Source organism: Oncorhynchus mykiss, chromosome 6, assembly GCF_057628025.1.
Source record: "Oncorhynchus mykiss isolate SJ-2025 chromosome 6, ASM5762802v1, whole genome shotgun sequence".
Classification (NCBI taxonomy): domain Eukaryota; kingdom Metazoa; phylum Chordata; class Actinopteri; order Salmoniformes; family Salmonidae; genus Oncorhynchus; species Oncorhynchus mykiss.
This window is the reverse complement of record NC_143027.1, coordinates 72,060,184-72,088,044: the sequence shown is the minus strand read 5'-3', so window position 1 is coordinate 72,088,044 and position 27,861 is coordinate 72,060,184. Positions and strand designations below refer to the sequence as shown.

Sequence of the window (27,861 nt, the reverse complement as noted above, 5' to 3'; positions counted from 1 at the left end):
AACAGTGCAGGTGGAAGGTGGCTGTAATTGACTAGGTTACAGCTGTTTGACTTGAAACTAAACTCGAGTTTTAAATTCCGGTGCTGAGCTAATGCGTAGCAGCTAATTGCTGTAAGATATGTTGCTGAAGAATGTTATTTATGTCCCTTATCAACTGAGGTGAATGAAGGTATAGCAGCCAAGGTGATAATGACTGGAGTCAATTGTTGTCAATTGCTTATTTTTGCTGTTCTCTGTACAGCATTTTAGACATTTAAATTAAAATTAAATTGTGTAGGAATGCAGAAAATAGAATAAAGTCACTTTGCTATAGCCTACCCTCAGTTTACCTGAAATTATGCCAATGCCATCAGTACCCTAAAGCTCGGGGCCTACCCGCCTCTCGGGGGTGTGTGCTACGCCACTGCTTATAACTATAAGTTTTCACTATCTAAGATGTGCCAAATAAATTATCTCCAGCTCAGGGCTCCAGCTATGCATTTGGTTTGCTAACTTCCTAACTTAGTGGCTAGCTCGCAAGATCAAGCTTCTTGGTTATGGCAGAAACAATCAAATCCCCCCTTGGATAAAAATCCTGGCTGCCAAACATTTCTTTGTGCTGCAGCAAACTGATTAGCCTTTTCAGATACTGTAGTTATTTTACTTGAGCTCGGTTGTCTGTTCTTGCAATTAGTTTATGTTCGCTTGTTAGCATTTAGCTAGTGTCCGCTGTGTGAATTCTTTGGGGGAAAAAAATACCGGCCATTGTGTGCACTGCCAGTAATACCGTATACCCCTCTATGGTACAGGAATGGTATGAAAATATGCATACCGCCCAACCCTAGAAGTTGGTTCATGGCTCAGACTTTTCCCTGAGACTGGGAGTACCACAATACTGTAACGACCCTGGTTTTATAATTTTGCGGCACAGTCGATAGCGCGCCGGACCTCGGGCTCGAAGGTTGAGGGTTCGAGACCTGCTCCCTTCTGTTTCATTACAATACCTTTCAACTATCACGTTTAGCTTGATGGCACCATTACTGATCCAATGAGTTACTGCTCATGTACATTGACCAACCACCTGTGCGGTAGTAATAAGCGTGAGTTGACAACATCAAGTGCTTTTCAGTGCAATTCCACAGTAACGGTGACACAGACTTTCACTTTAACATGTATGTCAAACAAAAACCAATCATTGGAGAATTAAACCAACCATACAACTCTATGCACAGGAACTACTTTTAACAATTTCCACAGTAAATGTGTTTTTGTAACTTTCAATGGAAAATGTTAAACGTAGTCATCATGCATAGAGTTGTATGGTTTGTTTAACTTTGCAATCATTGGTTTTTGTTTGACATAGTGAGTCTCAGTGTCACTGTTACCGTGAAATTTCCTTACTGCCAATCAGCACTTAGTGATAATATCATCCTGCAGCAAGTGCAAAGGCCGGGGGCTTCAGTGTACATCTGAGAACTCAAAATACACCTCACAACTAATCTGTTAGGTGCTGAGAGCGAAATAGCTGATGACCTTGGCAATGTATGTATGTTCCCAAACATGATCTGTGAGCCCTGAGATCCATGTAGGGTAGTGGAGAATAACTTCAAGCCTCATCAGCTAAATATCTCAAACTGTAGAGAAATAGGAGAGAGGAGACAACAGCAGGACACCTCACATACTTTCCATTAAAACCTTTGGATTTTGAACAAACTGATGATGTCTTACTCTTACAGTACAAGTGTTTTAGGAACTTCCCTGGTAAAAAATATATTTATGTTTTGTACGTGTTTTGACTTCATGCTCATTGTATGGGAGGGAGGGTATAATTGAAAAATTGGATTCGTTTTAGGCAATCATGGGGGAATGCTTACGCATGATCTCGCGGATAGTGACGGCCTGTGCTAGGGAGGTAGGTGCACTGGGCCCTGCCATGTTGTAGGCTCTGACACGGAACTGCATCTTCTCCCCAGTTGGCAGGTCCCGGATGATTACAGATGTCCTCTCTGTCAGACCCTCGAAAGCTGGCACCCATTCATCAGCTGTGGGCAAGAGACGGCCAGACAGACATGTCAAAATGCAACATCCGAAGAAGGCTCAGTGCCCCATCCCTATATGTCATCACAACTAGGGCTGCCTGCTTGGATGGAGTTAGAACATTGACGTGCAGCTGGCCAGCATAGCCAACCCTGGAGGGATTGATTTAATTACCTACGCGTTGTGCTAATGGTCCCTGGCTCAAACCACTCTTGACAACTTAGGCCTTTGATGTTGTCAGACTAAAACCAAAGCTTTTTAGATAATGGCTCATCATGGAAAGTGTGATACAGCTAGCATGATGGAGGGTGTCATTTTATGTAAGAGGGTCAAGATTTTTTTTTAAAATGTAAACAGGCAATGCTCTCTGAAATGTTGCTGCATTTGGATTTATTTGACAGTTTTTCTATATTGTTAGGTTGTTTTTCAAATAGTGTGTTAACAGCTTTCATGCCATCCTCCTCCTTATCTACCCAGACATTGTGTGAGTGTGTGTGTCAGGGATCAAAATATTGAATGCAGTACTCACAGCCCTCCTTGCAGTACTCGACCCCATAGCCATCCAGCTCAGACGAACCCAGATGCTCCGGGGTTCTCCACTTCAGTGAGATGGTAGTGTCACTGATGTCATCCACGCACAGGCCGACGGGCTCACTGGTTGGGGCTGAGAGAGAGAGAGAGAGAGAGAGATTTCAGCAACATTATTCTAGTCTAAATAAGAAATCAATGTCAAGAAAAAAATACATCAATATTTCCATATGTTATGTCACCGATGTCACAGTATATGACTGTAAAAAAGACATATTGAAAAATAGAGAAGGAAACATTTCAGTGTTAGCAGGTGTCAATGCAGGATATTTTTATTGTGGATTTACTGCTACCTGTCATTGATGCCTCAGCATCAAGACAGTTTAACTTAGCTGCAGATAAAGTGTGTTGCTACTGGTAACAGCCTTGTAAACTAGGGTCCTCCAATAAAAGCATCACTTCCTGAAATACAGTATCTCCAACCTTACCACAACCCATGTGTTAAGCACCCCTGCATGCTAGCTGACCTGGAGCTAGCACATTGGAGATTAAGTATGGACCTTGCAGGCTCCCGAGTGGCGCAGCGGTCTAAGGCACTGCATCTCAGTGCTTGAGGTGTCACTACAGACACCCTGGTTCGTATCCAGGCTGTATCACAACCGGCTGTGATTGGGAGGCACATAATTGGCCCAGCGTCGTCCGGGTTTGGCTGATGTAGGCTGTCATTGTAAATAAGAATATTTCCTTAACTGACTTGCCTGGTTAAATAAAAAATGCATGACAGAGCTTTCATCAATACTCAACCTGTTCTTAGAGCATTTTATATTATTCTGTATGCAATTACGAGCCACTCCATTTAGGATGGTATGTATTCATTTGTCCATTACCCTTTTTGTATAACATGTTTACGAATTACAATTCGTATTATATGTTACGAATATCTAAAACGAACAATGTGTTACGAATTTGCGACACATACAATATATTACGAATTTGCAAAAGGTATGATATGTTAGAAATTCTAGCTAGGTGGCTGGGGGGTTAACGTTAGCTACCTGGCTAACCTTAGCTAGACTAGGGATTATGGTTTGGGGTAAGGGTTGAGATTAAGTTTATGAGTTAGGGTAAAGGCTTAGATCAGGGGAAGGGTTAGCTAAAGGGGTTAAGGTTGTGGTTGTTCGTTAAAGTGCATATTTATATCCAAATATCTCATTTTACATTGGCGTGTTATGTTCAGTAGTTCCAAAACATGCAGTGATTTTCACTGATGTCATCCACGCAGAGAGAGAGAGAGAGAGAGAGAGAGAGAGAGAGAGAGAGAGAGAGAGAGAGAGAGAGAGAGAGAGAGAGAGAGAGAGAGAGAGAGAGAGAGAGACCGCGCGTCACGAGCTCAAAGCATTCTGCCAGACCTCTGACTCATTCCCCTCTCATTCGTCCCCACTTCACAGTAGAAGCCTCAAACAAAGTTCTAAAAACTGTTGACATCTAGTGGAAGCCTTAGGAAGTGCAACATGACCAATATCCCATTGTATCTTCAATAGGGAATGAGTTGAAAATCGACCAACCTCAGATTTCCCACTTCCTGGTGGATTTTTTATCAGGTTTTCGCCTGCCATATGAGTTCTGTTATACTCACAGACATCATTTAAAACAGTTTTAGAAACTTCAGAGTGTTTTCTATCCAATATTACTAATAATGTGCATTCATTAGCAACTGGGACAGAGTAGCAGGCAGTTTACTCTGGGCACCTTATTCATCCAAGCTACTCAATACTGCCCCCCTGTCACCAAGAAGTTAAGTAACCATCTGTCTTATGTAACCATCAGTGGAGGTTGCTGAGGGAAGGCCGTCTCATAATAATGGCCAGAACAGAGTAAATGGAATGGCATCAAACACATGGAAACCAAGTGTTTGATGTGTTTGGTACCATTCCAATTATTCCGCTCCAGCCATTACCATGAGCCCATCCTCCCCAATTAAGGTGCCACCAACCTCCTGTGGTAACCATACCAAACGTGACATATCATACTAATATTAGTGTTCTGTATTTACCTTTACTATGTTACGTCTAGTCTATGAGACCAGGCTGCAATACTGGGCTAGCTGCATCAATGCTACTATGGAAACCATTCAGTCCCTATAAATCTTAATGTCATGTTTATCTCACCATTTTTCTTAGAAAATGGGTAAATAACAATGGAGAAACAAATAGAGTATCTTACTCATTTTTTGTTTACATCCATAAATCTAAAGATGTATTTCATGAATAATCCTAATATCAACAGAGAGAACTGAGGTTATTTGTAATTTATCCTGTCATAGCTGATTTGTACCACATAAACAGTTTGCATGTAACAACACATTAGCACATAGAGACATCCTGCAAAAGCAGCCTAAAATAAGCTCAAGCTGACAGCCATCAGAGGTTGAGTTACAGAGTTGCCTTTCCCCCAGGCCCTGAGCCCATGGTCCCATGTCACAGGTTAACCAGACAGGGGAGCCATGTAGGCATGTAGTAGAGGTCAGAGGTCAGTCTGTGTTTAAAGGGCCAGACTGAATGGGAAAGACCAACTGGCGTCTACGGGCAGTACAGGAACACAGCAAACAATGCTTTGATAAACATCCTTTTCATTTTATTAGCCAACACACAAACAACAACACAGGAAAGTCTGTTAGTAGAAAACTTTTCTTCTCTTTTGCGCCTGTGAGACAAAACATACAACAAACATCTCTGATTTACCAATGAAGGTGGCACTGTCCATTCCTACTTACATTGCCCCTTACAATAACAGTAAAAAGGAGAACAGAACCACAGAAACCACAGCCAGGGTTCACCTTCTATCTTATTATCATCATTATCATTAAAGAAATCCCAGTATTTATTACAGCACAAACCATGCACGTAATAGTTGACCCTAGCTTAGAGGAAAATAAATCAATGCCTACTCCTAGGAGGTTCCAACTCTGGTACGGGCTCTGGTGCCTGGGCGGGCTCTGGTGCCGGGGCAGGCTCTGCTGGGTCACCCTCTGCAGGGGGGGCTCTATCGGCTGGTGGGTCTCCTTCTGCCGGAGAGGCCCCATCCTCAGCTGGGGGTGCCGGAGCTGGGGCTCCTTCAGCTGGGACTGGCCTTGTTGAGGGTGCTGCTGGCTCAACAGGGGTCTCTGGTGCCAGATCTGGGGCTTGTTCCTCTGGAGGAGGTACTGCTGCTGCGTGTGGCTTGGCCTCCCCTTCTGTCGGTGCCTTTGCTGCACCTTCCACTGGAACTTCCTCCGCTGGTGGCTTCTTCTCGGCCGTCTTTGGCAGCATTGGCTTGGTCATCCTTGAATAAGGTTAAGATAGTGCTCTTCGAAGTGAGCTTGTCGTACTCCTCCTGTTCCTTGTCTCCCACACGCCTCAATCTACTCTGCTGTTGCTCCTCTCTCTCGATCTGTTCTATCTCAGTGATAGCACTCGACAGCAGCAGTTCAGCTGGGTCGATGTCCTCCCAGAGCAGCCTCAACAGTAGCAGCTAGCCCCTGGGTTCTAAGCAGCTGGTCCCAGCCCCGCCACGCGCTTACATGCCATTATTTATAGAGGGGGATGCCACAGATAGTTTCCTAATCAGCTGTCTTACAAGAGATGGGTCCGTCCAGATACCTCGATGTTCACACTCACATCCCCGAGAAGGAGGAGAAAGTAGAGGGGGACCCAAGGTAAAGAGAGCCCCATAATTCCACTAGACACTGATTTCTGTCTTGAAGACACCTCCTCCAGTCTTATTTTAGACAGTGTCTACCCAAACATGTTTTCCCTACAAGCACAAGTCAGCATGCCATAGGAACCAAATGTCAAGATGACCATGTGTTGTTGTTGAGTGGTTAGAGGTGCCCGTTGTGATTGCATAGCAGACCTTACATGGCTTAGGGGATATGTAAACTTAACTCTCAGTAGCCAAACCCCCAAGACAATTCACTGTAGTGATAGACAGCACTGGCATCAATCAAACGCACTGCCACTGAAAATATGTATATGGGTAATCCAAATACTTTAAGATGGAAACAGTTTTGTACATTTCCAATTAAAATCATGTAAAAAAATACATACAATTTGATACATCAAATTGGGAATTTTGTGACATATTAGCGCAACTGTATTATTAACGAAGTAATATCAACATTATATTCAGAGAATACAGGTCAGAACAATGGGGTTGTTTCTTCTGTTTTTATGCTCTGTTTATGTTCCGTGGTCAGCTCACATCAGTAATCTCTGCCAGGACAGAAGTTGTGTTGATGTGACAGTGTGACAATGCATGGACAATAATACGATTATTGTGAATTTATTTGTCATTTTTTTATTTTACCTTTATTTTACTAGGCAAGTCAGTTAAGAACAAATTCTTATTTTCAATGACGGCCTAGGAACAGTGGGTTAACTTCCTGTTCAGGGGCAGAACGACAGATTTGTACCTTGTCAGCTTGGGGATTGATAAGATGAATATAATAGTTTGAAAAAAACGTTTACATGCAATGCAAAAATAACGATTTTCCTAATAATCCTGTTTACATGGACACATCTGAAATCAGGCTACCTCATGGGACTTTGATTAATGCAGAAGATCACCAATCAAAGTAAACGTTCTACCACAGCGACCATGTTATTTCTGTGAAGCCTACTTGATTCTGAGTTCAGACATATACAGTTTGTATGTGAAAACTATTTCTAAGATGCATACTTTCAGTTTTTCCACAGACACAGCTCATTACTTCTCTGCATTATTCATCTAGTGTCACGCCCTGACCTTAGAGAGCCTTTTTATTTCTCTATTTGGTTAGGTCAGGGTGTGATTTGGGTGGGCATTCTATGTTTTCTATTTCTTTGTTTTTGGCCTGGTATGGATCACAATCAGGGACAGCTGTCTATCTTTGTCTCTGATTGGGAAACATACTTAGGTAGCCTTTTTCCCACCTGTGTTTGTGGGTAATAATTTATTTTCTGTGAGTGTTTGTGTGTGCCACTGTTGTGTCACATTCGGTATCTGTTTACCTATTTTTTGTGAAGGTTTCACTTTATTAAAGATGTGGAATTACATGCACGCTGCTCCTTGGCTCATTTATGACAAGGAGATGGAAGACAGCGATTGTGACATCTAGATGGGCTAGCTCACACTGTTACAGTAGGTTACAGTATGTGAGGTGAATTGCTTCTCATAAGTAATGGTTTAATTTAATTGATTTGGCATAATACATGATTGCATTGTAAAAATACATACTTTCAGACCACTGTGCCCTCTTGTGGTAACTTCCCTCGCACATAAGAGGGAAGCTTGCACTGCTGGTGCTGTCACAAGTGCAGATCAAATGCACTGCTGGAACTCCGATTAAGCCGTTCACACATATCCTAATAATTCAAAAGATTGCTTAGAAAACCTGGTGTTTTAATTGCTGCTTGTTTACTTCGATTTTGACCGTACGCCGATTAAGATAATCAGAGTAAGATGTTTACATGACTATTGCATAATCTACCTATTGTCATAATCAGTTTAATATTGAATTATTGATGTGCATGTAAACATAATCATATGACTGGTGAGTGACTGACTGTCCAGTGTGACCACCCAAGGGAGAGCACATGCCTATACGATGACCATCCACCACCCAAAGTTTACACCAACAAGCTGACACATATCTGTTTGCATTTTGAATGACCTGATTGTACGAGGCGCCACATAGAACAAAATGTATTTCCCCATCCCTCAAACAGGGAAGTTCAATTTCATAGATGTATATAAAGGAAAATCACAAGGAGGGGAACTCACCCACTGGGATGAAGGGTTGTGAGGCAGCGCTGTGGCATGACATGCCAATGGCGTTCACTGCATAGACACGCATCTCATATTCCACACCCTCTATCATCCTCTTGGCCTCATAGGTAGTATCAGTGTAGGGGTCAAAGTTCAGCCTCATCCACCTGTAGCTCTTCTTCTTCTTCCTCTCCAGCACATAGCCTGGGAAGAAAACGTCAAACATTGTTACTGTATACATTACAGGAGGTTGGTGGCACCTTAATGGCTGCAGTGGAATGGTGTCAAATACATCAAACACATGGTTTCCATGTGTCTGATGCTATTCCATTCGTTCAGTTCCGTTCCAGACATTATTAATGAGCCGTCATCCCAGCAGCCTCCACTGATAGACATGTGACTGTACCTATCAGTATACTACAATCAAACTACTCATATTTTCTCTGTACATGTTCGCTGTAAACAAGTGAGCATTGTGTATGCCTGAACATAAGATCTGGTAAGACATTATGCACGCTACTGTATATCCTCACCAATGATCGGGTTGCCACCATCTGACTTAGGGGGGTCCCACTGGACAACGCAGGAGTCCTCTCCAACACTGAGGATCCTTGGGGCCGAGGGAGGGTCTGGCGCATCTGAGGAAAAGAAAAGGCCATAAAAAAACATGAATAAGATGACTTGGGACTATAAGGTTCTATCTGCAAAAGGATGATTCTGAGATAATTGGCTTTAAAGTTTCAAACCCTCATTGGTTTGAATGGTGTCTGCAATTTTTATCTAGTATTCTTTTGAACTTAACAAAATTAATTGGGGTGTTTAGAGTACTACATAGGCAGAGAACATTGAACAGAACAAGGCTATGACAATAACTACATTTGGACAAAAATGCAGATAGAACCTTTATCCCAAGCTCCCAAAATATAGTGTAAAATACAGGATAAGCAAGGCACAACCTGATTAAACTAATTTGTCTCATCTCTTTGACTAATGACAGAATGAAAAATGTATCAACAAAAATCCTTGTGGGCAGTGGTTGTATCTTACCAACAACTTTGACGTTAATGTCAGCTTTGTCCTCCCCAGCAGGGTTCCGCACAATCACAGAGTAGAGGCCCTCGTCCTGTTTATCCGCTCCCTCAATAGTGAAGATACAGTGTCCCTTGGTGCTCTCCACGTGGAGCCTTCCATCTCCCTCTGTCATCACCTGACTCATCAGGACAGCAGATCATTAGCGGAGTCGTTCTCATTCAGCTGAACTTAAGGGATCAATTCCAATTCGTAATGCAACCGTTTATATCATCTGATCTGGAGTGTATTCATTAGTGCACACCGTTGCAAACGAGAGTTTCTTAATGGACAAATTCAGGTAGGTCCTTCCTTGTTTCGGCTTGCTTGCTTCCGGTCTGTTGTAGTGAACACACCCTTGATGATACTGTTTATTGTCAAAGCCAAAAAAGGACGAAATACACTTTCCAAGACACATTGGCTGGAAAGGATTTACCTGGTCATGCTTTTTGGCATGAAAACCAACCACACTGGGAGGTTTACTCATAGACTCAGCTGAAATGGCCATGCAAAGCAGCTATAATACTTACTGTTCTGCCCTGGTGTCACCCCTTCGATGTCTTTCATTTCAGCAGAAGATTTTGAACATGCTCTTACCTGATCGTCATGAAAGTATGAAACCGCATGCATTGTTTAATTAGCATTGAATGCTGTGTTAAGTTATCAGTCAACATGTTGCCACCCAGGCCTCTGTTGGCACAGACAAAATACAATCCTTGATGTTTTGAAATGAACAGTGTGTGAGAGCATGAGGAATAAAAAGTAACAGGGATGCCAGAAGAGAAAGGACAGCATGAGACTGACACAAATGCACAAACACATATACAGGGGAAAGAGATGCATTTTTTGGAACCCAGGTGCTATGGAGAGAAAGTAGTAACAGAGATTGAAAAGAGACATGCACAGGCCTCAGCGTTGGTGTTTAGGGCCACACTCACATCCCCATCCTTGATGCTCCATGTTTCTGCCGCCACCTCAGAGCCAGCCTACATGAGCAGAGCAAAGCAGTAAGGGTGCTGAAGAGGAGGCCAGAGGGTATTCCCCTCTTGTCTCCCCCTTCTCCCCAACTAACCTCCCGTTCCCAGCAATCAACCAGACACCTGCTGGAATTTAGGTCATGTGATCGCCTGCAGACCTCCTACCTGTTGGGATGGGTGAGGAAGGGATCCTCTCACCATGAAAGTGGGACAATTAGCTAAGACGTAAATTAAAAAGTTTGACAATTGAGAACATGGGAAACCACATAGTTGAAAGTGGAAAACAAGGTAAACACCATAGTTGATATTGAAAAAAAACAAGGAAAGAAACATTAATAATTAAGCTAGTCTACAGTACATGGCCACTGGTAGTGGAAGAGTTAATTGTATGAGTGAACATACAAAGTATCAGACAGCTTATGACGTACTAATGGGGAAGACAAAACAACATGGTTCAGTCTTCTCACAGCAAGCCTCACCTAGAAGACCTGATCATCTGTACAGTCGTTGGCACTGAGGTAGTCTCTCCTAAACATCCACTGGTCAGAGGCCAGCATTCACACAAGATTTGGTTCTGGCCTACCAAGATTGGAATAGAGGCTATGTGCTAGCCTGCGTGGCTAATAAGGAAAACCAGCAACTTTACCTTTTCTCCCTTTGTCCAGACCACAGTAGGCGCTGGGTCTCCAGTGATGGGCACGTCCAGTCGCAGCTTGTTCCCAGCCACCACCATTATGGTGGAGTCGGACGTGTGACCCATGCAGTCAAGGTGGATCTTTGGAGGATCTTCAGGAATAAAGAATGATGGAATGCAAAATATGTAAATGTATTCTTAATCCAGCAATCCAAGATATATAATATTTTCAATTGAATAAGAGGCTGCGAGGATGAAGAATAAACCATGGTATACCTTGGCGAGGCACATAATCGATCTTGACCTCTGAAAAGCAGACAAACACGCAATGAATTCATAAAATGAAAAGGATCATTATGAAATGCAGGGGCACATGACATGGTGTAATTGTAAAAGTACCCAGGAAGTTGAGTTTGGCTGAGAGGTTGAATGCGTATCCCTCTGGAACAAAGGTGTAGTCACCCTGGTCCTCAGGTTTGACATCATCGATAGTGAGTTTGTGGATCCTTCAGTGAGACAGAATTTTCACAAATATTTGTCCAACTACTCAACAAACCTTCTGATCCTACCCAGTACAACAGTATGGATACCATTCTCACCTGCCAATGTGTGTAATATTGGTCCTGGCATCGGCCTTCACTTCCACTCCGTTCTTGTACCAGATACCCTTCACAGTCTCATCTGAGACCTCACATTTAAACACAGCCTCATCCTTTGCCTTCACCGTGAGGTCAGCAATGTTTTGGTACACCTCCAGTTCCTTCTCTAAAGGGTCAGAAGTCAGAGGTCAGAGATGATTCACAATGTATGTAGTATATGAAGTATTTCAGAATATGTGGTGTGTTCGTTATGATCCTAGGTTTTTCTAGGGGACTTTTACTAGGGGATCCTAAGTGACATGGATATACAGTATATATACAGTATATGACAACACCAGATGCATAGAGGATAGGGCATCTGATCCACACAGGAAACTAATACTTTTAGACATCAACGGAGGCTGCAAGCTCAAAGTCTATCAACATAAGAGAGAGTACGAGACAGTTAAGGGTAGTGGACAGGGAGTGTCCGCAATGATCAATGTAAACTACTCCACTCCTAGTGAAGGTTACGGCAGAATGAAGTTAGCTGACAGGAGCAATGAGAAGCTGCTACTGAGAGCATAATGGGGTTGGCAGCTGGTAATTCTTGGCAATGGCTAAATTTGATGGGGCCCAGATAAACTATAGTTGCGAGCTGGGCCAGATATCATATTTAAATTCAACTACGAGCAACAACCGCTGAGCAACACACAATAAAATAATACACACAAGATACTTGTGTATTCAGGGGTTTGTGCTTAGTCCCCTCCTGTACTCCCTGTTCACCCACGGCTGCGTGGCCACACACGACTCCAACACCATCATTAAGTTTGCCGATGACACAACAGTAGTAGGCCTGATCACCAACGACGAACCAGAGAGGAGGTCAGAGACCTGGCAGTGTGGTGGCAGGACAACAACCTCTCCCTCAACGTGAGCAAAACAAAGGAGCTGATTGTGAACTATAGGAAAGAAGGGCCAAGCACTCCCCCATTCACATCGACAGGGTTGTAGTGGAGCAGATCGAGAGCTTCAAGTTCCTTGGTGTCCACATCACTAAGACACTATCATGGTCCAGATACACCAAGACAGTCTTGAAGAGGGCACGATAATGCCTATTTTCCCTCAGGAGACTGCAAAGATTTTTTTTCCTCCGAAAATTCTACAGCTGCACCATCAAGAGCATCCTGACTGGTTGCATCACAGTTTGGTATGGCAACTGCTCGGCATCTGACCGTAAGGCGATACAGAGGGTAGTGTGTATGGCCCAGCTTCCTGCCATACAGGACCTCTATACCAGGCGGTGTCAGAGGAAGGCCCTAAAAATGGCAAAAAACTACAGCCACTCAAGTCACAGACTGTTCTCTCTGCTATCGCATGGCAACCGATACCCAAGCACTAACTCTAGGACCAAAAGGCTCCCTAACAGCTTATACCCTCAAGCCATAAGACTGCTAGACAGTTAATCAAATGGCCACCTGGACTATATACATTGACCCCCTTTATTTTCTTATTTTTTCTTTTTTTGTTTTGCACTGACTCTCTTGCACAGGTTCGATATACACTTACCAGACTCTAACCACACACCCGCACATACTACACTGACACTGCAATACACACACGGACACACACAGAAAACACACACACATTCATATTGATGCCACACACATACAGTGCCTTGCGAAAGTATTCGGCCCCCTTGAACTTTGCGACCTTTTGCCACATTTCAGGCTTCAAACATGAAGATATAAAACTGTATTTTTTTTGTGAAGAATCAACAACAAGTGGGACACAATCATGAAGTGGAACGACATTTATTGGATATTTCAAACTTTTTTAACAAATCAAAAACTGAAAAATTGGGCGTGCAAAATTATTCAGCCCCCTTAAGTTAATACTTTGTAGCGCCACCTTTTGCTGCGATTACAGCTGTAAGTCACTTGGGGTATGTCTCTATCAGTTTTGCACAACGAGAGACTGACATCTTTTCCCATTCCTCCTTGCAAAACAGCTCGAGCTCAGTGAGGTTGGATGGAGAGCATTTGTGAACAGCAGTTTTCAGTTCTTTCCACAGATTCTCGATTGGATTCAGGTCTGAACTTTGACTTGGCCATTCTAACACCTGGATATGTTTATTTTTGAACCATTCCATTGTAGATTTTGCTTTATGTTTTGGATCATTGTCTTGTTGGAAGACAAATCTCCGTCCCAGTCTCAGGTCTTTTGCAGAATCCATCAGGTTTTCTTCCAGAATGGTCCTGTATTTGGCACCATCCATCTTCCCATCAATTTTAACCATCTTCCCTGTCCCTGCTGAAGAAAAGCAGGCCCAAACCATGATGCTGCCACCACCATGTTTGACAGTGGGGATGGTGTGTTCAGCTGTGTTGCTTTTACGCCAAACATAACATTTTGCATTGTTGCCAAAAAGTTCAATTTTGGTTTCATCTGACCAGAGCACCTTCTTCCACATGTTTGGTGTGTCTCCCAGGTGGCTTGTGGCAAACTTTAAACAACACTTTTTATGGATATCTTTAAGAAATGGCTTTCTTCTTGCCACTCTTCCATAAAGGCCAGATTTTTGCAATATAGGACTGATTGTTGTTCTATGGACAGATCAGCTGTAGATCTCGGCAGTTCATCCAGAGTGATCATGGGCCTCTTGGCTGCATCTCTGATCAGTCTTCTCCTTGTATGAGCTGAAAGTTTAGAGGGACGGCCAGGTCTTGGTAGATTTGCAGTGGTCTGATACTCCTTCCATTTCAATATTATCGCTTGCACAGTGCTCCTTGGGATGTTTAAAGCTTGGGAAATCTTTTTGTATCCAAATCCGGCTTTAAACTTCTTCACAACAGTATCTCGGACCTGCCTGGTGTGTTCCTTGTTCTTCATGATGCTCTCTGCGCTTTTAACGGACCTCTGAGACTATCACAGTGCAGGTGCATTTATACGGAGACTTGATTACACACAGGTGGATTGTATTTATCATCATTAGTCATTTAGGTCAACATTGGATCATTCAGAGATCCTCACTGCACTTCTGGAGAGAGTTTGCTGCACTGAAAGTAAAGGGGCTGAATAATTTTGCACGCCCAATTTTTCAGTTTTTGATTTGTTAAAAAAGTTTGAAATATCCAATAAATGTCGTTCCACTTCATGATTGTGTCCCACTTGTTGTTGATTCTTCACAAAAAAATACAGTTTTATATCTTTATGTTTGAAGCCTGAAATGTGGCAAAAGGTCACAAAGTTCAAGGGGGCCGAATACTTTCGCAAGGCACTGTATATACATTAATATTCCATCACACTCCTCACATACGCTGCTGCTACTCTCTGTTTATTATCTATGCGTAGTCACTTTACCCCTACCTACATGTACTGTATATATTACCTCAATTACACGACTAACCCGTACTCCTGCATATTTACTCAGTACCTGTACCCCTTGTATATAGCCTCATTATTGTTATTTTATTGTGTTACTATTTTTCCTTTAGTCCATTTAGCAAAACATTTCTTACTTACTAAATACATTTTAAAAACTCTGCATTGTTGGTTAAGGGCTCGTAAGTAAGCATTTCATGATAAGGTTGTATTTGTAATTGGTTTCAAATGTGATTTGATTTTTATTTGGTTTGATAACTGTATATATACAAACATACATGTCTGTTTATATACAGTACAAGTCAAAAGTTTGGACACACCTACACATTCAGGGTTTTTTTTATTTTTACTATTTTCTACTTTGTAGAATAATAATAATAATTCTACATTATTTTACAATGTAGAAAATAGTGAAGAAATCAAAACTATGAAATAACACATCTGGAATTATGTAGTAGCCAAAAAATACTATTTGACCAAGAAGGAGAGTGATGGAGTGCTGCATCAGATGACCTGGCCTCCACAATCACCTGACCTCAAACCAATTGAGATGGTTTGGGATGAGTTGGACCACAAAGTGAAGGAAAAGCAGCCAACAAGAGCTCAGCATATGTGGGAACTCCTTCAAGACTGTTGGAAAAGCATTCCAGGTGAAGCTGGTTGAGAGAATGCCAAGAGTGTGGTAAGGCAACGGGTGGCTACTTTGAAGAATTTCAAATCTAAAATATATTTCCATATGATTCCATATGTGTTATTTCATAGTTTTGATGTCTTCATTATTATTCTTGTAAAAAACAAAGAAAAATCCATGAATGAGTAGGTGTGTCCAAACTTTTAAAATGTAAAAAAAAAAAATCCAGGTCTAACTGAAAGACAGCAAAACCAATGTCTTCATACTGCAGCTCTTGACATCAATGACTGGGCACTTACGGTCATGTTAGGATTGTAAAACGGTGATAAACTGATGTTTAGTTATGAGATGGTGGAGAATGGGTGTTTTTATTTGTCACAATGACACAGCTAAGGTTCTGTCACAGTTGAAAATGCTGAAGTGACATTGTTAATTGATGGTTGTTGTTCAATCAAAATGAATGTTATTTAATTTTTGTCCTACGTTGGTTTAGATTTTCTCCTACGTTCGTTTCCATTGAATGGTCATCATCCAACGTCTCTACCACATCGCCTGTGGGTTGATTCTCTATACTCGCTGGAATAGGACAACATTTTTAGTTTGCCATGTTCCCTGAATACCTTTTTGGAATACCCTATAAATATACACCTATTGGCACAAATTAGATATACAGAACAAATTAAACATGCAGTACAATGGGACAGGACAGAATAGAGAGAGAGAGAGAGAGAGAGAGAGAGAGAGAGAGAGAGAGAGAGAGAGAACAAACAGAGAGAGAAAGATAGAACACATACAGAGAGAGACAGAGAGAGCGCGAGAGAGAGAGAGAGACACAGACAGACAAAGACACAGATAGACAATTGAGGGTCACCTGCGCCAGCCTGTACCCTTCAGATAAAATATATGGGCCATGTCTTCTAACTTTAGCTGGCATTTGGACAGACTTGTGTTTGTGCTGTAACCTTGACATAGTAACATGGTTGATGGCGTGGGCAGCCACGTTTCAAGGTTAGGCAGAACAGGGGCTTGCTTGGAGTGACAGGAACACAAGAGTAGGCTGTGTCTCGGTGAAGGGTGAGGAAGAAGATTCACAATGTTTTTTGTATCTTCAGCCCAGTACTCTAGTTCAAAGATTACTTTGTCTGTCTATAAACTGGACATGCTTTATGGACTGCAGGTGGTTGGACCCCAGGATACTAGCTATCATATTCAACATTGTTGAGCAGAGATGTATTTCATTCTGTTCTGTTGACTGATGTGAGCACTTACCCGACACCATGAGTTCAGACATAGATTCACCGCCATTGGTTTTAACTGTGTAGTGGCCACAGTCCTCCTTAGTTGCCTCATTAATGATGAGGACGTGCTTGCGGCCATCTTTCTTGAAGCGGTACTTGAAGGACTCATCCCTTGTCAGCTCCACACCATCTTTCTCCCTGCATAGACGGAGCACCACATGAGCACCAGCAGTATCAAATTCTCCATTATTGTCTGATTAATTTAATCTACATTTCTACAAAACAGTCAGAGGTGTCACTATAACAGCTTTGATTTGAGGTTATGTTAGACAGTATCTAGTGAATGTGATACAGAGTTGTCGATGTAACACAGTCAGCCATTTTGCATTACAAATGTTCTCAACATGTCACTTTTCTGAATGGTCATCACTTTACCACGACTATTTCATTTTCACCAATGAAGGCACTGTTACACAGGTATTAACAGTGGTATCATGGCAATCTGATACTGTATGTTTTCCCAAAGAAACAAACTGGCAGATAGATGTTTATTTCTGTGCCCATGATTAGGCCCAATTCCAGGAACATCACCCTGTTGTATTTTAGATGGGTGACCATAATTCACAATTACTTTCTTGTTCCGTTAAAGGACAGGGGAGGTGCTAACAGCTCTGTGTGACCTTTCATGTGGCTGATAATTTACTGCATGTTATGATATTCAGCCTAGCCCTGTGGCAGATATACTGTGACTGAGACACTGTGGCAGAGACACTGTGGCAGAGTCACCGTGGCAGAGACACCGTGGCTGAGACACCGTGGCAGAGTGACTGTGGCAGGCAGTTCAGCATCTATCTTTCAGTCAGGGAAGTCAGAGCCTCGGGGTGACTAACACATTAAAGCCATGAGAGACACAAATGCCATCAACTGGACATGTGAGGAAATTGTACCATGCAGCGCAGACTCAGAAACTACATCTGTTTCAATCCTTACAACCAGAGGAATGTATCAAACCAAGATCTGATATGTGGATTACTTCTAACAAGGGAAACACAAAATATAGCTATTTCCTACTGTGCCACTATGTCATCATATTAGTTATTACAGCCATCTGTTGTGTCTGTCTGAGTTGTTGTGAAGTGACGTAATGTGAACAGTATGTCAGACCATGCTTTTGATGTCCTCGGTCAGGGACTTGGCACTTTGTAAATCTTAAGACCCTGTCTAGTATGGCACCCATTGTTAACCTCCTCACACCTTCTATGGTATGGAAGTTATGGTGTTTGAGTTTGATTTGTGGGTTGAGGGAATGTCCTACCATTTGACAGTAGCCCCTTCTTCTGACACCTCACACTCTAACTCCACCCGCTCACCCTTCATGACCATCTGGTCCTCCAGATGACTTGTAATAGTGACAGGAGGCTCTGCAGACACACAGAGAAAGAAACAGTAAGAACCACCATTATACCACCAGGCACAAATATAACGTCAGTGTGAAATGCATTCAAACTGGTGTACAAACAAAACATTGATGTTGGACCGTTGATTGTCCACTTTCAGCTTGTCTCACATGCACCTTTGACAAAGAGCTCTGTGGTGCACTTCTCATCTCCGACCACACAAGTGTATGTGGCATCGTCTGACAGTGAGCAGTGGTTGATGGTGAGGTATCGCTTGTTGCCAACACTCTCAAAGATGTACCTGGTAGATGGACAAGAACCTTCATTATCCACTCAATTATTCACTCAATTGTCCCTTCTTTTTGACAGACATAGACGACATTCAAACCGCAATAGCCTTCTGTGTAACATTGTATTCTTGTTGATGATACATTGTATAGATAGCTGGTAAATTGGTTGATAGCATAACAGTTTTACATCAGTCATCATCATGTTTTCAGATTAGACAGCAGTGTGGAGACCCCAAAAAGCTTCCATATTTACAATGGTTGACAAAGTCGTATTCCTGTGTAGCTTATTTCAGCTCTTTGGTACTTTTTGGTACCTAGCAAAACAATTTCAGATGTGCTGCTTGAAATGATGAAAGCACTTACTTGCTGTTCATGAAAGGTCAGCAAGATCAGCACAGTCCATCCATGTGTTTTGGGGGGAAGGAAGAGAAACGTTAGCATGACATATACAGCAATCTGAGAGATAGCTAATTGTATTGTTGAGTTGCTGAATAAGCATGTGTTGTACACACATTTGTAAGAGATGGTACATCAGTAATTCATTCAATTTGAATGCAAGCTCAGAAAACCCTCTCTGCTGATGGCTACCTTCCAGTTGATTGAATCTCTTGCCCATTCTTCAGCCATTTTACATCTACGTCTTCATTGGCCACCTCAATGCATAGTTTCATTTTATGCCCTTTTTCTACCTGGTAGGCAGGGTCCAGCTTCTTTAGGAAAACTGGAGTTTGTAGACACAGACACATGGAGAGAAATTACTTTTCCTACAGTTAACAATACTTATCTGCAGAGCACAGGAGGTTGGTGGCGATTTAATTGGGGAGGACGGGCTTGTAGTAATGGCTGGAGCGGAGTAAGTGGAATGGTATCAACTACATCAAACACATAGCTTCCATGCTTGATGCCATTCAATTCACTCCGTTCTGGCCATTATTATAAGCCGTCCTCCCCTCAGCAACCTCCTGTGCTGCAGAGGTAACATTTAGCTGTAAATAGTAGCTAACAGTAGCTAGCTTCTACAATGGAGGCTTCCATGGAGGGATGACTGAAGGGATGAGTACCTAAATGAGTATTTGCGGTTTCCATTTTAGGTCGGGTTCAGTCTCAGGATGCATAATGTATTAGCTGAAGGATATGTGTTGGTTTCACAAAGATAGAGATACCAACCTTCACTCTTCTTTTCCTCCTTCTTCATCTTCTTCAGCCTCTTCAACATCCCACGCAGGTCTGTTATGCCATACTGGAAGGCAATCTTCTCATACTCACTGGCTGGAGCCTTCTGGAGGATTTCCCATACATCCTCATCAGGCTCATTTTTGACCTGGGACTTAGAGGCACTGGCACAGAAAGACGACACAAGTGGACAAGGTAAGCCACTGTCTGAAGCCATCACTTAGCATTATCATTGGGCTACATTACTGACCATGCACAGTAACAGTTAGGTCTACTCATGCTCAATAGGCCTACTTATACATTTTCTTCATTATCTATTTTCTTCATTTTCCATTACAATTTTATAAGTCAAATTTGCATTCAGTTTTCACTCAAAAACTCATTGCAGTCTTCACATAACAATCAGATAGCATATTATTACATCGACAACAATTGTTTCTTACCGATGACCTGGTGAACCTTTAAAACAACTGCTGCGCTCATTCCGAAGCAGAACCCAAGCGACATGCATGACAAGACAAACCAAACAGATTAATACACACATTAAATATACATTGCAGTACCCAAAACCGAATTATAGCAGAACCCACCCACGAAGACCACAAACAAGCACAACAACTACAACAAATATAATTTCTGCTGCAATGGTCTGCAGACATGCAGAAAAGTGTCACAGCTATTGTAAAATATTGAAAATAAATTCAGATTAATCTGAATTATACAGAACATCAACTCAGAATCATTTTGACTGTATTATGAATTTTGAAAACAACATTCACATTTTCAACAAACAAGAGATCCCCAAACAATGTGTTTGCCAGTATAGGTCAATTCATGACATCAAGGTAAATGCCAGGGCATGAAATCCACTAGACTAGGAGATGGGTTTGACATTAAGAGATTGAGTGAGACGGAACAATGTCTGTGTGTGATGGGGGCGGAAATAAACCATTGCTTTTAAAACAGGTGGAGTCGTGACTGGATGTGGAAGGTAGGTCTTGAGAGTCAGTGATGACTCATTGTGATGATGCAGTGACACTCATAGGGAAGAAACAGGTGCAGACCACAAAGTGTTGTGAAAGCTTCTAGTGCATTCAGATGTGTGTTAAATCTCCTGCACTCGCAGAAAAAAATTTGCTATCTAGAACCTAAAAGGGTCCTTTGGCTGTCCCCGTAAGAGAACCCTTGTCAGAAACCTATTTGGTTCCAGGGAGAACCCTTTTGGGTTCCATGTATAACCCTTTCCACAGAGGGTTCTACATGGAATCCAAAAGGGTTTTACCTGGACCCAAAAAGGGTTCTCCTATGGGGACAGCCAAAGAACCATTTTGGAACTTTTTTTCTAATAGTGTACTGCTCTATGTGTTCTAGCTTGTTTGGTAGAAGTGACAGTCTTCTGCAGGGCATGAGGGGTGTGAGTGTGCTAGGCAGAAGTATTCTGGGACCAGTATGAGATTAGCAGGAGGACTCAAGATGCATTGTGAGTAGGCAGCAAGACTGAACTGAATTCAGGTTAGTGATAAAGTAGCTGGGAAATCATGTCCATTAATCCAATCTGTTGGGTAAACTAGTAGTAGTCACTTACTCTCTGTATAGTGAAATCCAGTGAAGAAAGGGGGGGGGGGGGGGGGGGTGACAAAGAGAGATGGACACAATGAGATAACATGCCCAAGAGAAACAAGCTTACTGATTTGGAAAATAATGTTACTCAACTTTTTGTTCTGAAATAATCAGAGATAATTCACACTCACCTTTTCTTCAACAAGGCACTGAAGTCCAACTCTCCTGCTTCCTCGCTTCCATCCATACTGCTGTAGAAATATCAGCACCAATATCACAATGTCAGTACCCTATCAAAGCAATGTATTCTTAAAGTGTAGTTATCATCATCACCATAAGAGATGAGCAGCACCCTTGAAAACAACAATAAACATGTCATCCCCCACGAATGATGTTCAGTTCATTACTATAGCTCCTGCCTTGGACTAATCAGTGTAATTTTGTAAGTACCGGATCTCTGTGGCAAGATGTATCATTCACCCAAGTTTTTTTTTAAATCAGGCCAGTACTGTCTGAGATATCGCGTGTGACTAACGTATGAAGGAACGAACAGAGACAAATCCACAGTCCTCTCCCCGATTTCATAATGGGGGACAATTAAAGACAGTAGCAGAAAGGGTCTTGACATTTTTTCAAGGTGGAACGCAGGGAGCTGGTAGATATTTTAAGGGGTAAGAAACAAAGAGATCTTTGGGACGCACTGTAAATATAGTATAATATAGATGGATAGAGACAGACAGGCTGTCTTTTCTGGCATCCTTACCCTGTACTAGCGTAACCATGAGAAGCAACAGTCCTCTAAACAAAAAACAAACCACTCAAAGTGAATGCCAGCACCTGGTCAAAATCCCCATGGAATCTGTATTCCACACTGATCAATGTGATGAGGGATCTCAGGGAGAGGAAAGCCGTTTTAAATGTGGCTGGAAGTGTTTATCTCCTCTCTCTGATCTCTGAAGCGATCAGGATTAAACGAGGGCCTGGTGGTTTATGTGGTAGAATTACAACACACGGCGGTGACTTCCTCCAGTGATATCTCTCATCCGACAGCCCTGGAGAACCAGTGCCACAGAAAAGCCTGTGTGTCTTAACACATCCTGGCACTTTCAATACCAACAAACCAGGGGCAAGACGAAAACTCACTATGTCGGCTCACTGTTTGTGCAGCTGGCTCCACTGTTTTGATAATGACCCCGTGGTAGATCAGAGAGAGCGTTTGAGTGACATATAAAGTTGGTGTGCTGTTAAGCTGCTTGTTAACCCAGCCTATTGTACTCTCTCACCTCCAGACCAGAAGCTGGTTCTGTCAAAGTTGGCACGATGACAGTGTTCAATCTGTCAAGCTAAAGGATGACCCAGTGGATTTAACATCTAAGGTGGTCTCTGAGTTAGGTCAAACCCTGTCTCTTTCACACCAAGGCTGTCTTCTCAAATTCCAGCGAGGAAACGGGCCAGAAACGGGCTCTGTTTGGCCAAAAAGGAAAGCAGAGAAAAAGATGGACTGAAAACCTTTCCCTGAAGTCTTTTTGGTAATCAGGGGCCCCAGTGTTTGGATATGAACCACCAATGTTGCAGCAAACACCCCTCCGCCACTACCTTCCTGATGGTACACCTCTCTTCCTAGCAGCTCCACTCCTGACAAGTTGGCATTGCCAGATAGTTATTTCTCTCACATATCCAAAGGACTGTATAGATACTATTACACCCTATTTACTTATTGTGTATTGGCACATAATGTATACAAAAAAAGAGAAGCATTTGAATAGCCGTCCAACAACATGCACAGACTGCTAGTTTGGGGCTGTCGAAAAATGCTTTTGTTAATACCATTGTACAAAGTTAATTTGTGTTGTTTTGTTGATACAGCTTGCTAAATAACAACTTGATATACCTTTAACTTTCGCACTCGCACACACACACACACACACACACCAGTAGAGGCTGCTGAGGGGAGGATGGCTCATAATAATGGCTGGATCAGAGAGAATGGAATGGCATCAAACCATGTATTTGATACCATTCCATTTATTCCACTCCAGCCATTGAGCCACTTGAGCCCGTTCTCCCCAATTAAGGTGCCACCAACCTCCTGTGACACACACACACACAGAAAGAAAGAAAGAAATGTTTGAGCTTACGTGCGCCTGAAAGCTGCCCTGATGTCAAACCCTTCCACAGCCCGGGCCTCTGAAACATTATAGAATAATCAGTTATCTCTTCTCTATCATTGATTTTTATACCACAGGTACTATAAAAAATAACTGATATTTACTGTATGATTTAGCAAGGAAAGGCAGGCACTAAGGAGAAAATAAGAACAATTGTAATTTCTGTTAATCTGCCCCTAGTGATTGTACTGTGTGTGAGGGCGCCCACCATGCACAGTTAGGTCAAAGTTGCAGCTGTCAAACTTGTCCCGGGATGACACCTCACACCTGTAAGCTCCAGCGAAGCTGGGCTTGGCTGCAATGATCTGCATCTCAAAGGTGTAGACCTGAAATCAAAGGCAAAATAATTCCTGGTAATAATAATGTCAACCAAAACCATAAAACCTCTGAAGTCTTTTGCAAGGTGATCTCTAGGACTTTCCTGAACAACTTTTAACAGCTCATTGCAGCGTCCAACCTATCATGATGTTCAGAACTGTACATTGATGACAACAGTATGTAACATGCCCATGGATGGGGAAAAAGTCTAACCTTAGAGTTACGATCATAAAGCTCCTTGAGCTGCAGGTTCTTTCCAGACTTGCTAGCCAGGTCCATCCACTTCCCCTTAAACCACTTGATGGTGGGCTTCTTCAGCAGTGAAGCAGCATTCACTTTAGCCACAAAATTGATGTTCTCACCTGGACACAACAGTAGAGAAACATGCTTTGACATGCCCATAGCATCTTTATGAATGGCTTGCATGAATGGTTATGATCTCTGGGGTACTGTTCCCTAATGTTACCATGTCTGGTGTCTAACTAAGTCGCTCTGGAGGAGAGTGTCTGCTAAATGACTAAGATGTAATGGTGTCACTCACCCACAGTGACCTCCCCACTCTGGGGTTTCTCTGTAAACAGGCCAGTGAGGTCTGTCTTCATGTCAGGGGCTTGACTTTCTGGGAAATGAACAGGAAAAGTTTAAACAGGACATAGCTAGGGAGAAGCTGGGAGCAAGTAAACTACCAAGGATTGTTAAACCATCTGTTTTTTGTGTTTTTTTTCTTCACAGAAGCTCCGTGGAAGGTTGTGAGGCTGATACAAAGCTAAATTGTGATACTGGCAAGCGCAGTGCACAAGTTTTTCAGTGAAGCAAATTACAATGTATCCATTTCCATGCATTGTGACCCTACAACATCACCACAAGCGTGTATCCAGTAGCTCAAAGGATCGGTGGAACACTCTGTAAACATTGGTCTAACCATCAAATCCTGGAGTGTCATGTGCCTGTATATTGGCACCTGGCTGAGGTGCTGCTGGTGTAGTGTCCGCTGCTGCAGGGTTCTCTGCTGGGGTTGGGGCCTCCGCTGGAGCTAAAGTGTCTGTAGCAGCTGGCTCTGAAGCTGCTGGGTCCCCTGCTCCACCCTGGGCTTCCTCTGTTAACAAAGAGTTAACAATGGGAGACTCATAGAACTGAATGTTTCTCTAGTTAGTAGACTAAGTGTACCTTCGACTGTAGGCCATATACACTAAGTCTACGAACACCTTCCTAATATTGAGTTGCACACCCCCCAAGGCCGATGTTGACTCCAATGCTTCCCACAGTTGTGACAAGTTGGCTGAATGTTGGTGGTGGACCAATGAAAAACTCAGATAATACTTTCATTCCCTTTTGACCCACATTTTAATTGCATAGACAATCCGGGGAAATACACAATATCAAAAGTGTCACACAAGCAGGAAGATGGCATGCTTTGGGGGGGGGTGGCATTCATGCAGGAATTAATGAGATGATCGAGGAGGGGCATCATGCAGGAATCAATGGGATGCTCAAGGGGTTACATTTTGTGGTGAAACTTAGCCTATGCGCATGCTCTCTCTTAACCCATAAAATATCTTAGCATTTGAGAGTGCTTTGTTTCCATAGGCCTATGGTTTCCATAGGCGTATCTTCCCTCTCATTAGCTGGAATGGTCCCACCTGATCTCACCTCTTCCTGCCTGCCTGCCTTCCATCTTTAAAGGATGTGTATTTCCATTGTTGGAGCGGTAAATAGACCATCTTGTAAATATAATAGACAATCTTTTGCTAGATGGCTCTGAGTGGGCCTATCTGTAATGTATTCGTGCGCGGGCGCTTTCTAATAGTTGTAGGTGGCCTCCCCGTGAGGACGCCAGTATTATGAATGACTCGACTGTGAATTGTGAATTAAATAAGTTCTGATGATTATTATGTCTGCTTTAGACTATTATTCCACATTGAAGGGTAATGAAGGATTTTGGAATGAATATGCATTTTACATTACCAGTTATTGTTAACTGTCATTTTGACAGAGGTATGTCCCAGGGGGGAGCTATAAAAATATAATTGCCTGTTTGGGTCATTTTTAGGAGGCTGATGTGAGCCTGTTATACCCCAACCTGAGTCTGAAGTAGACATATTTGCCTCCCTCTAAGCATTTTCTTTTTCATTGTAAGTGTTATTAGAAGTTTGGAAATGTCTATTTTTGATTACTTTGTCAATATTGTCAATTGAATGTCTGGATCCCCATTGACATAAATAAAAGCACAACTTCTGCACCTGAACCTGCCTGCCTCTAGCAACATTTCTGCCCTTACCACTACTACAAGGTCCCTATTTTACACATTTGTCTAAGCTTATCTTGCAAATATTTCCATTTATCAACTTTGAACGGATCAAGTTTCCATGTGCACTGTGTTATCTCCTGTCAGATGCCTCTTGTGGCTATCTATCCTGAGCACTTGCTGCTGTGGTTACTCATGAGGAAACAATCTGTTTGTGTCAGGCCAGGGTGAAGGTCATCAGGGAGGGTTTGATGTGAATCACAGCAGCCCTGGACAGGCTGGAGCTGCTCCAAGTCTGAGCTCTCCACAGCCACTGTCTCTCTCTGACCCCAGACATGTTTCCATCTTATCAAACCACACACAGTTCCTACTGCCAGGCTGAAAGGGTACATGTTGCTGTGTGATCAACTATGTAGGTAATGTTACAGTACACACTGTGCTCTGTGCTTGATGAAATTAAACATACTGAATGATTGTCTAAAACAGACTGTGATTGAGGTGATAACAACCAGTGCAACAAACAGTGCTCAGTGATCAACAAACATGTTTATGGTGTCTGGTGGCCTCTGTGCTCGGTGCTCCTCGGGCTCATAGGTGAGTATGGCTCTGGACACAGGTCTACAGCCTCATAGACTCCCACCTTTCTTTTCCTTCACTTCCTCCTTCACTTTCTCCTTCAATTCCAATTTGACTTCCTCCATGACTTCTTTCTCCTTCACCTTTAGGTCAAACTTGACTTTTGACCCTCCGGCAATCACTGCATAGGCAGTGCCGTCCTCCTTGGTGACTGCTTGGATGGTAAGTGAGTGCTTGTTTCCATCTGCCTTGATCACATACTTGTCGTCAGAGACAAGGTCCTTTGTGTTGCACTGCCATCTCACCTTCGCATCAGGCTTCTCTGTCTCTGTCTCAAAAACTACTGTTGCCCCTTCCTCTGCCACCTGAGTCTTTGGTTTCTTGGCAAATGCTGAGACTGGAGAGGGAAGGATGGGTTAGAATGATATTATTCCCTTTAAGATGCCCAGTTTATCATGCATTTTTGCAGTAAATTGTGATGTAAAACCTTTGAGGTGCACTATGATGATACAAGATAGTAGTTCTATTATCTAAATGTTAGCACTTCAGAAAAATTACAAATAAGGTTATACAGTGCATTCCGAAGGTATTCAGACCCCTTTCCTTTTCCCACATTTTGTTACGTTACAGCCGTATTCTAAAATGGATTCAAGAAATTGTTTCCCTCATTAATCTACACACAATACCCCATAATGACAAAACAAAAACAGGTTTTTCGAAATGTTTGCAAATTTATAAAAAATAAATAACTGAAATACCTTATTTACGTAAGGATTCAGACCCTTTGCTATGAGACTTGAAATTGAGCTCAGGTGCATCCTGTTTCCATTGATCATCCTTGAGATGTTTCTACAATGTGATTGGAGTCCACCTGTGGCAAATTTAACTGATTGGACATTGTTTGGAAAGGCACACACCTGTCTATATAAGGTCCCACAGTTGACCGCACATGTCAGAGCAAAAACCAAGCCACGAGGTCGAAGGAATTGTCTGTAGAGCTCCGAGACAGGATTGTGTCAAGGCACAGATCTGGGGTAGGGTACCAAAGCATTTCTGCAGCATTAAAGGTCCCCAAGGACACAGTGGCCTCTATCATTCTTAAATGGAAGAACTTTGGAACCCCCAAGACTCTTCTTAGAGCTGGCCGCCTGTCCAAACTGAGCAATTGGGAGAGAAGGGCCTTGGTCAGGGAGGTGGCCAAGAACCCGATTTTCACTCTGACAGAGCTCCAGAGTTCCTCTGTGGAGATGGAGAACATTCCAGAAGGACAACCATCTCTGCAGCAATCCACTA

At 42.6% G+C, this 27,861-nt stretch overlaps 1 protein-coding gene across 4 annotated transcripts in view; it reads right to left on the bottom strand.

Moving 5' to 3' along the window:
* Positions 1 to 27,861, bottom strand: part of LOC110526520 (myosin-binding protein C, cardiac-type) — a 40,432-nt gene that overhangs the window by 8,217 nt on the left and 4,354 nt on the right. For 2 of the 4 annotated variants that reach the window (XM_090238782.1, XM_090238783.1), the window contains exons 1-13: positions 18,415 to 18,894; positions 18,157 to 18,262; positions 16,873 to 17,039; positions 11,607 to 11,772; positions 11,407 to 11,513; positions 11,284 to 11,313; positions 11,020 to 11,159; positions 10,335 to 10,382; positions 9,376 to 9,535; positions 8,862 to 8,966; positions 8,344 to 8,532; positions 2,546 to 2,680; positions 1,854 to 2,021 (exon numbers count right to left, since the gene is read on the bottom strand). In XM_090238782.1, the coding sequence (XP_090094908.1) occupies positions 1,854 to 2,021; positions 2,546 to 2,680; positions 8,344 to 8,532; positions 8,862 to 8,966; positions 9,376 to 9,535; positions 10,335 to 10,382; positions 11,020 to 11,159; positions 11,284 to 11,313; positions 11,407 to 11,513; positions 11,607 to 11,772; positions 16,873 to 17,039; positions 18,157 to 18,224 (1,483 nt within the window). In that variant the 5' untranslated portion in view covers positions 18,225 to 18,262; positions 18,415 to 18,894. Of the gene's footprint in view, positions 1 to 1,853; positions 2,022 to 2,545; positions 2,681 to 8,343; positions 8,533 to 8,861; positions 8,967 to 9,375; positions 9,536 to 10,334; positions 10,383 to 11,019; positions 11,160 to 11,283; positions 11,314 to 11,406; positions 11,514 to 11,606; positions 11,773 to 16,872; positions 17,040 to 18,156; positions 18,263 to 18,414; positions 18,895 to 19,116; positions 19,250 to 19,695; positions 19,866 to 21,286; positions 21,290 to 21,452; positions 21,513 to 23,399; positions 23,449 to 23,637; positions 23,756 to 23,960; positions 24,110 to 24,288; positions 24,367 to 24,708; positions 24,844 to 26,632; positions 26,966 to 27,861 lie in introns of those variants that run through there. The other 2 variants (XM_090238785.1, XM_090238784.1) reach the window with 2 other exon arrangements.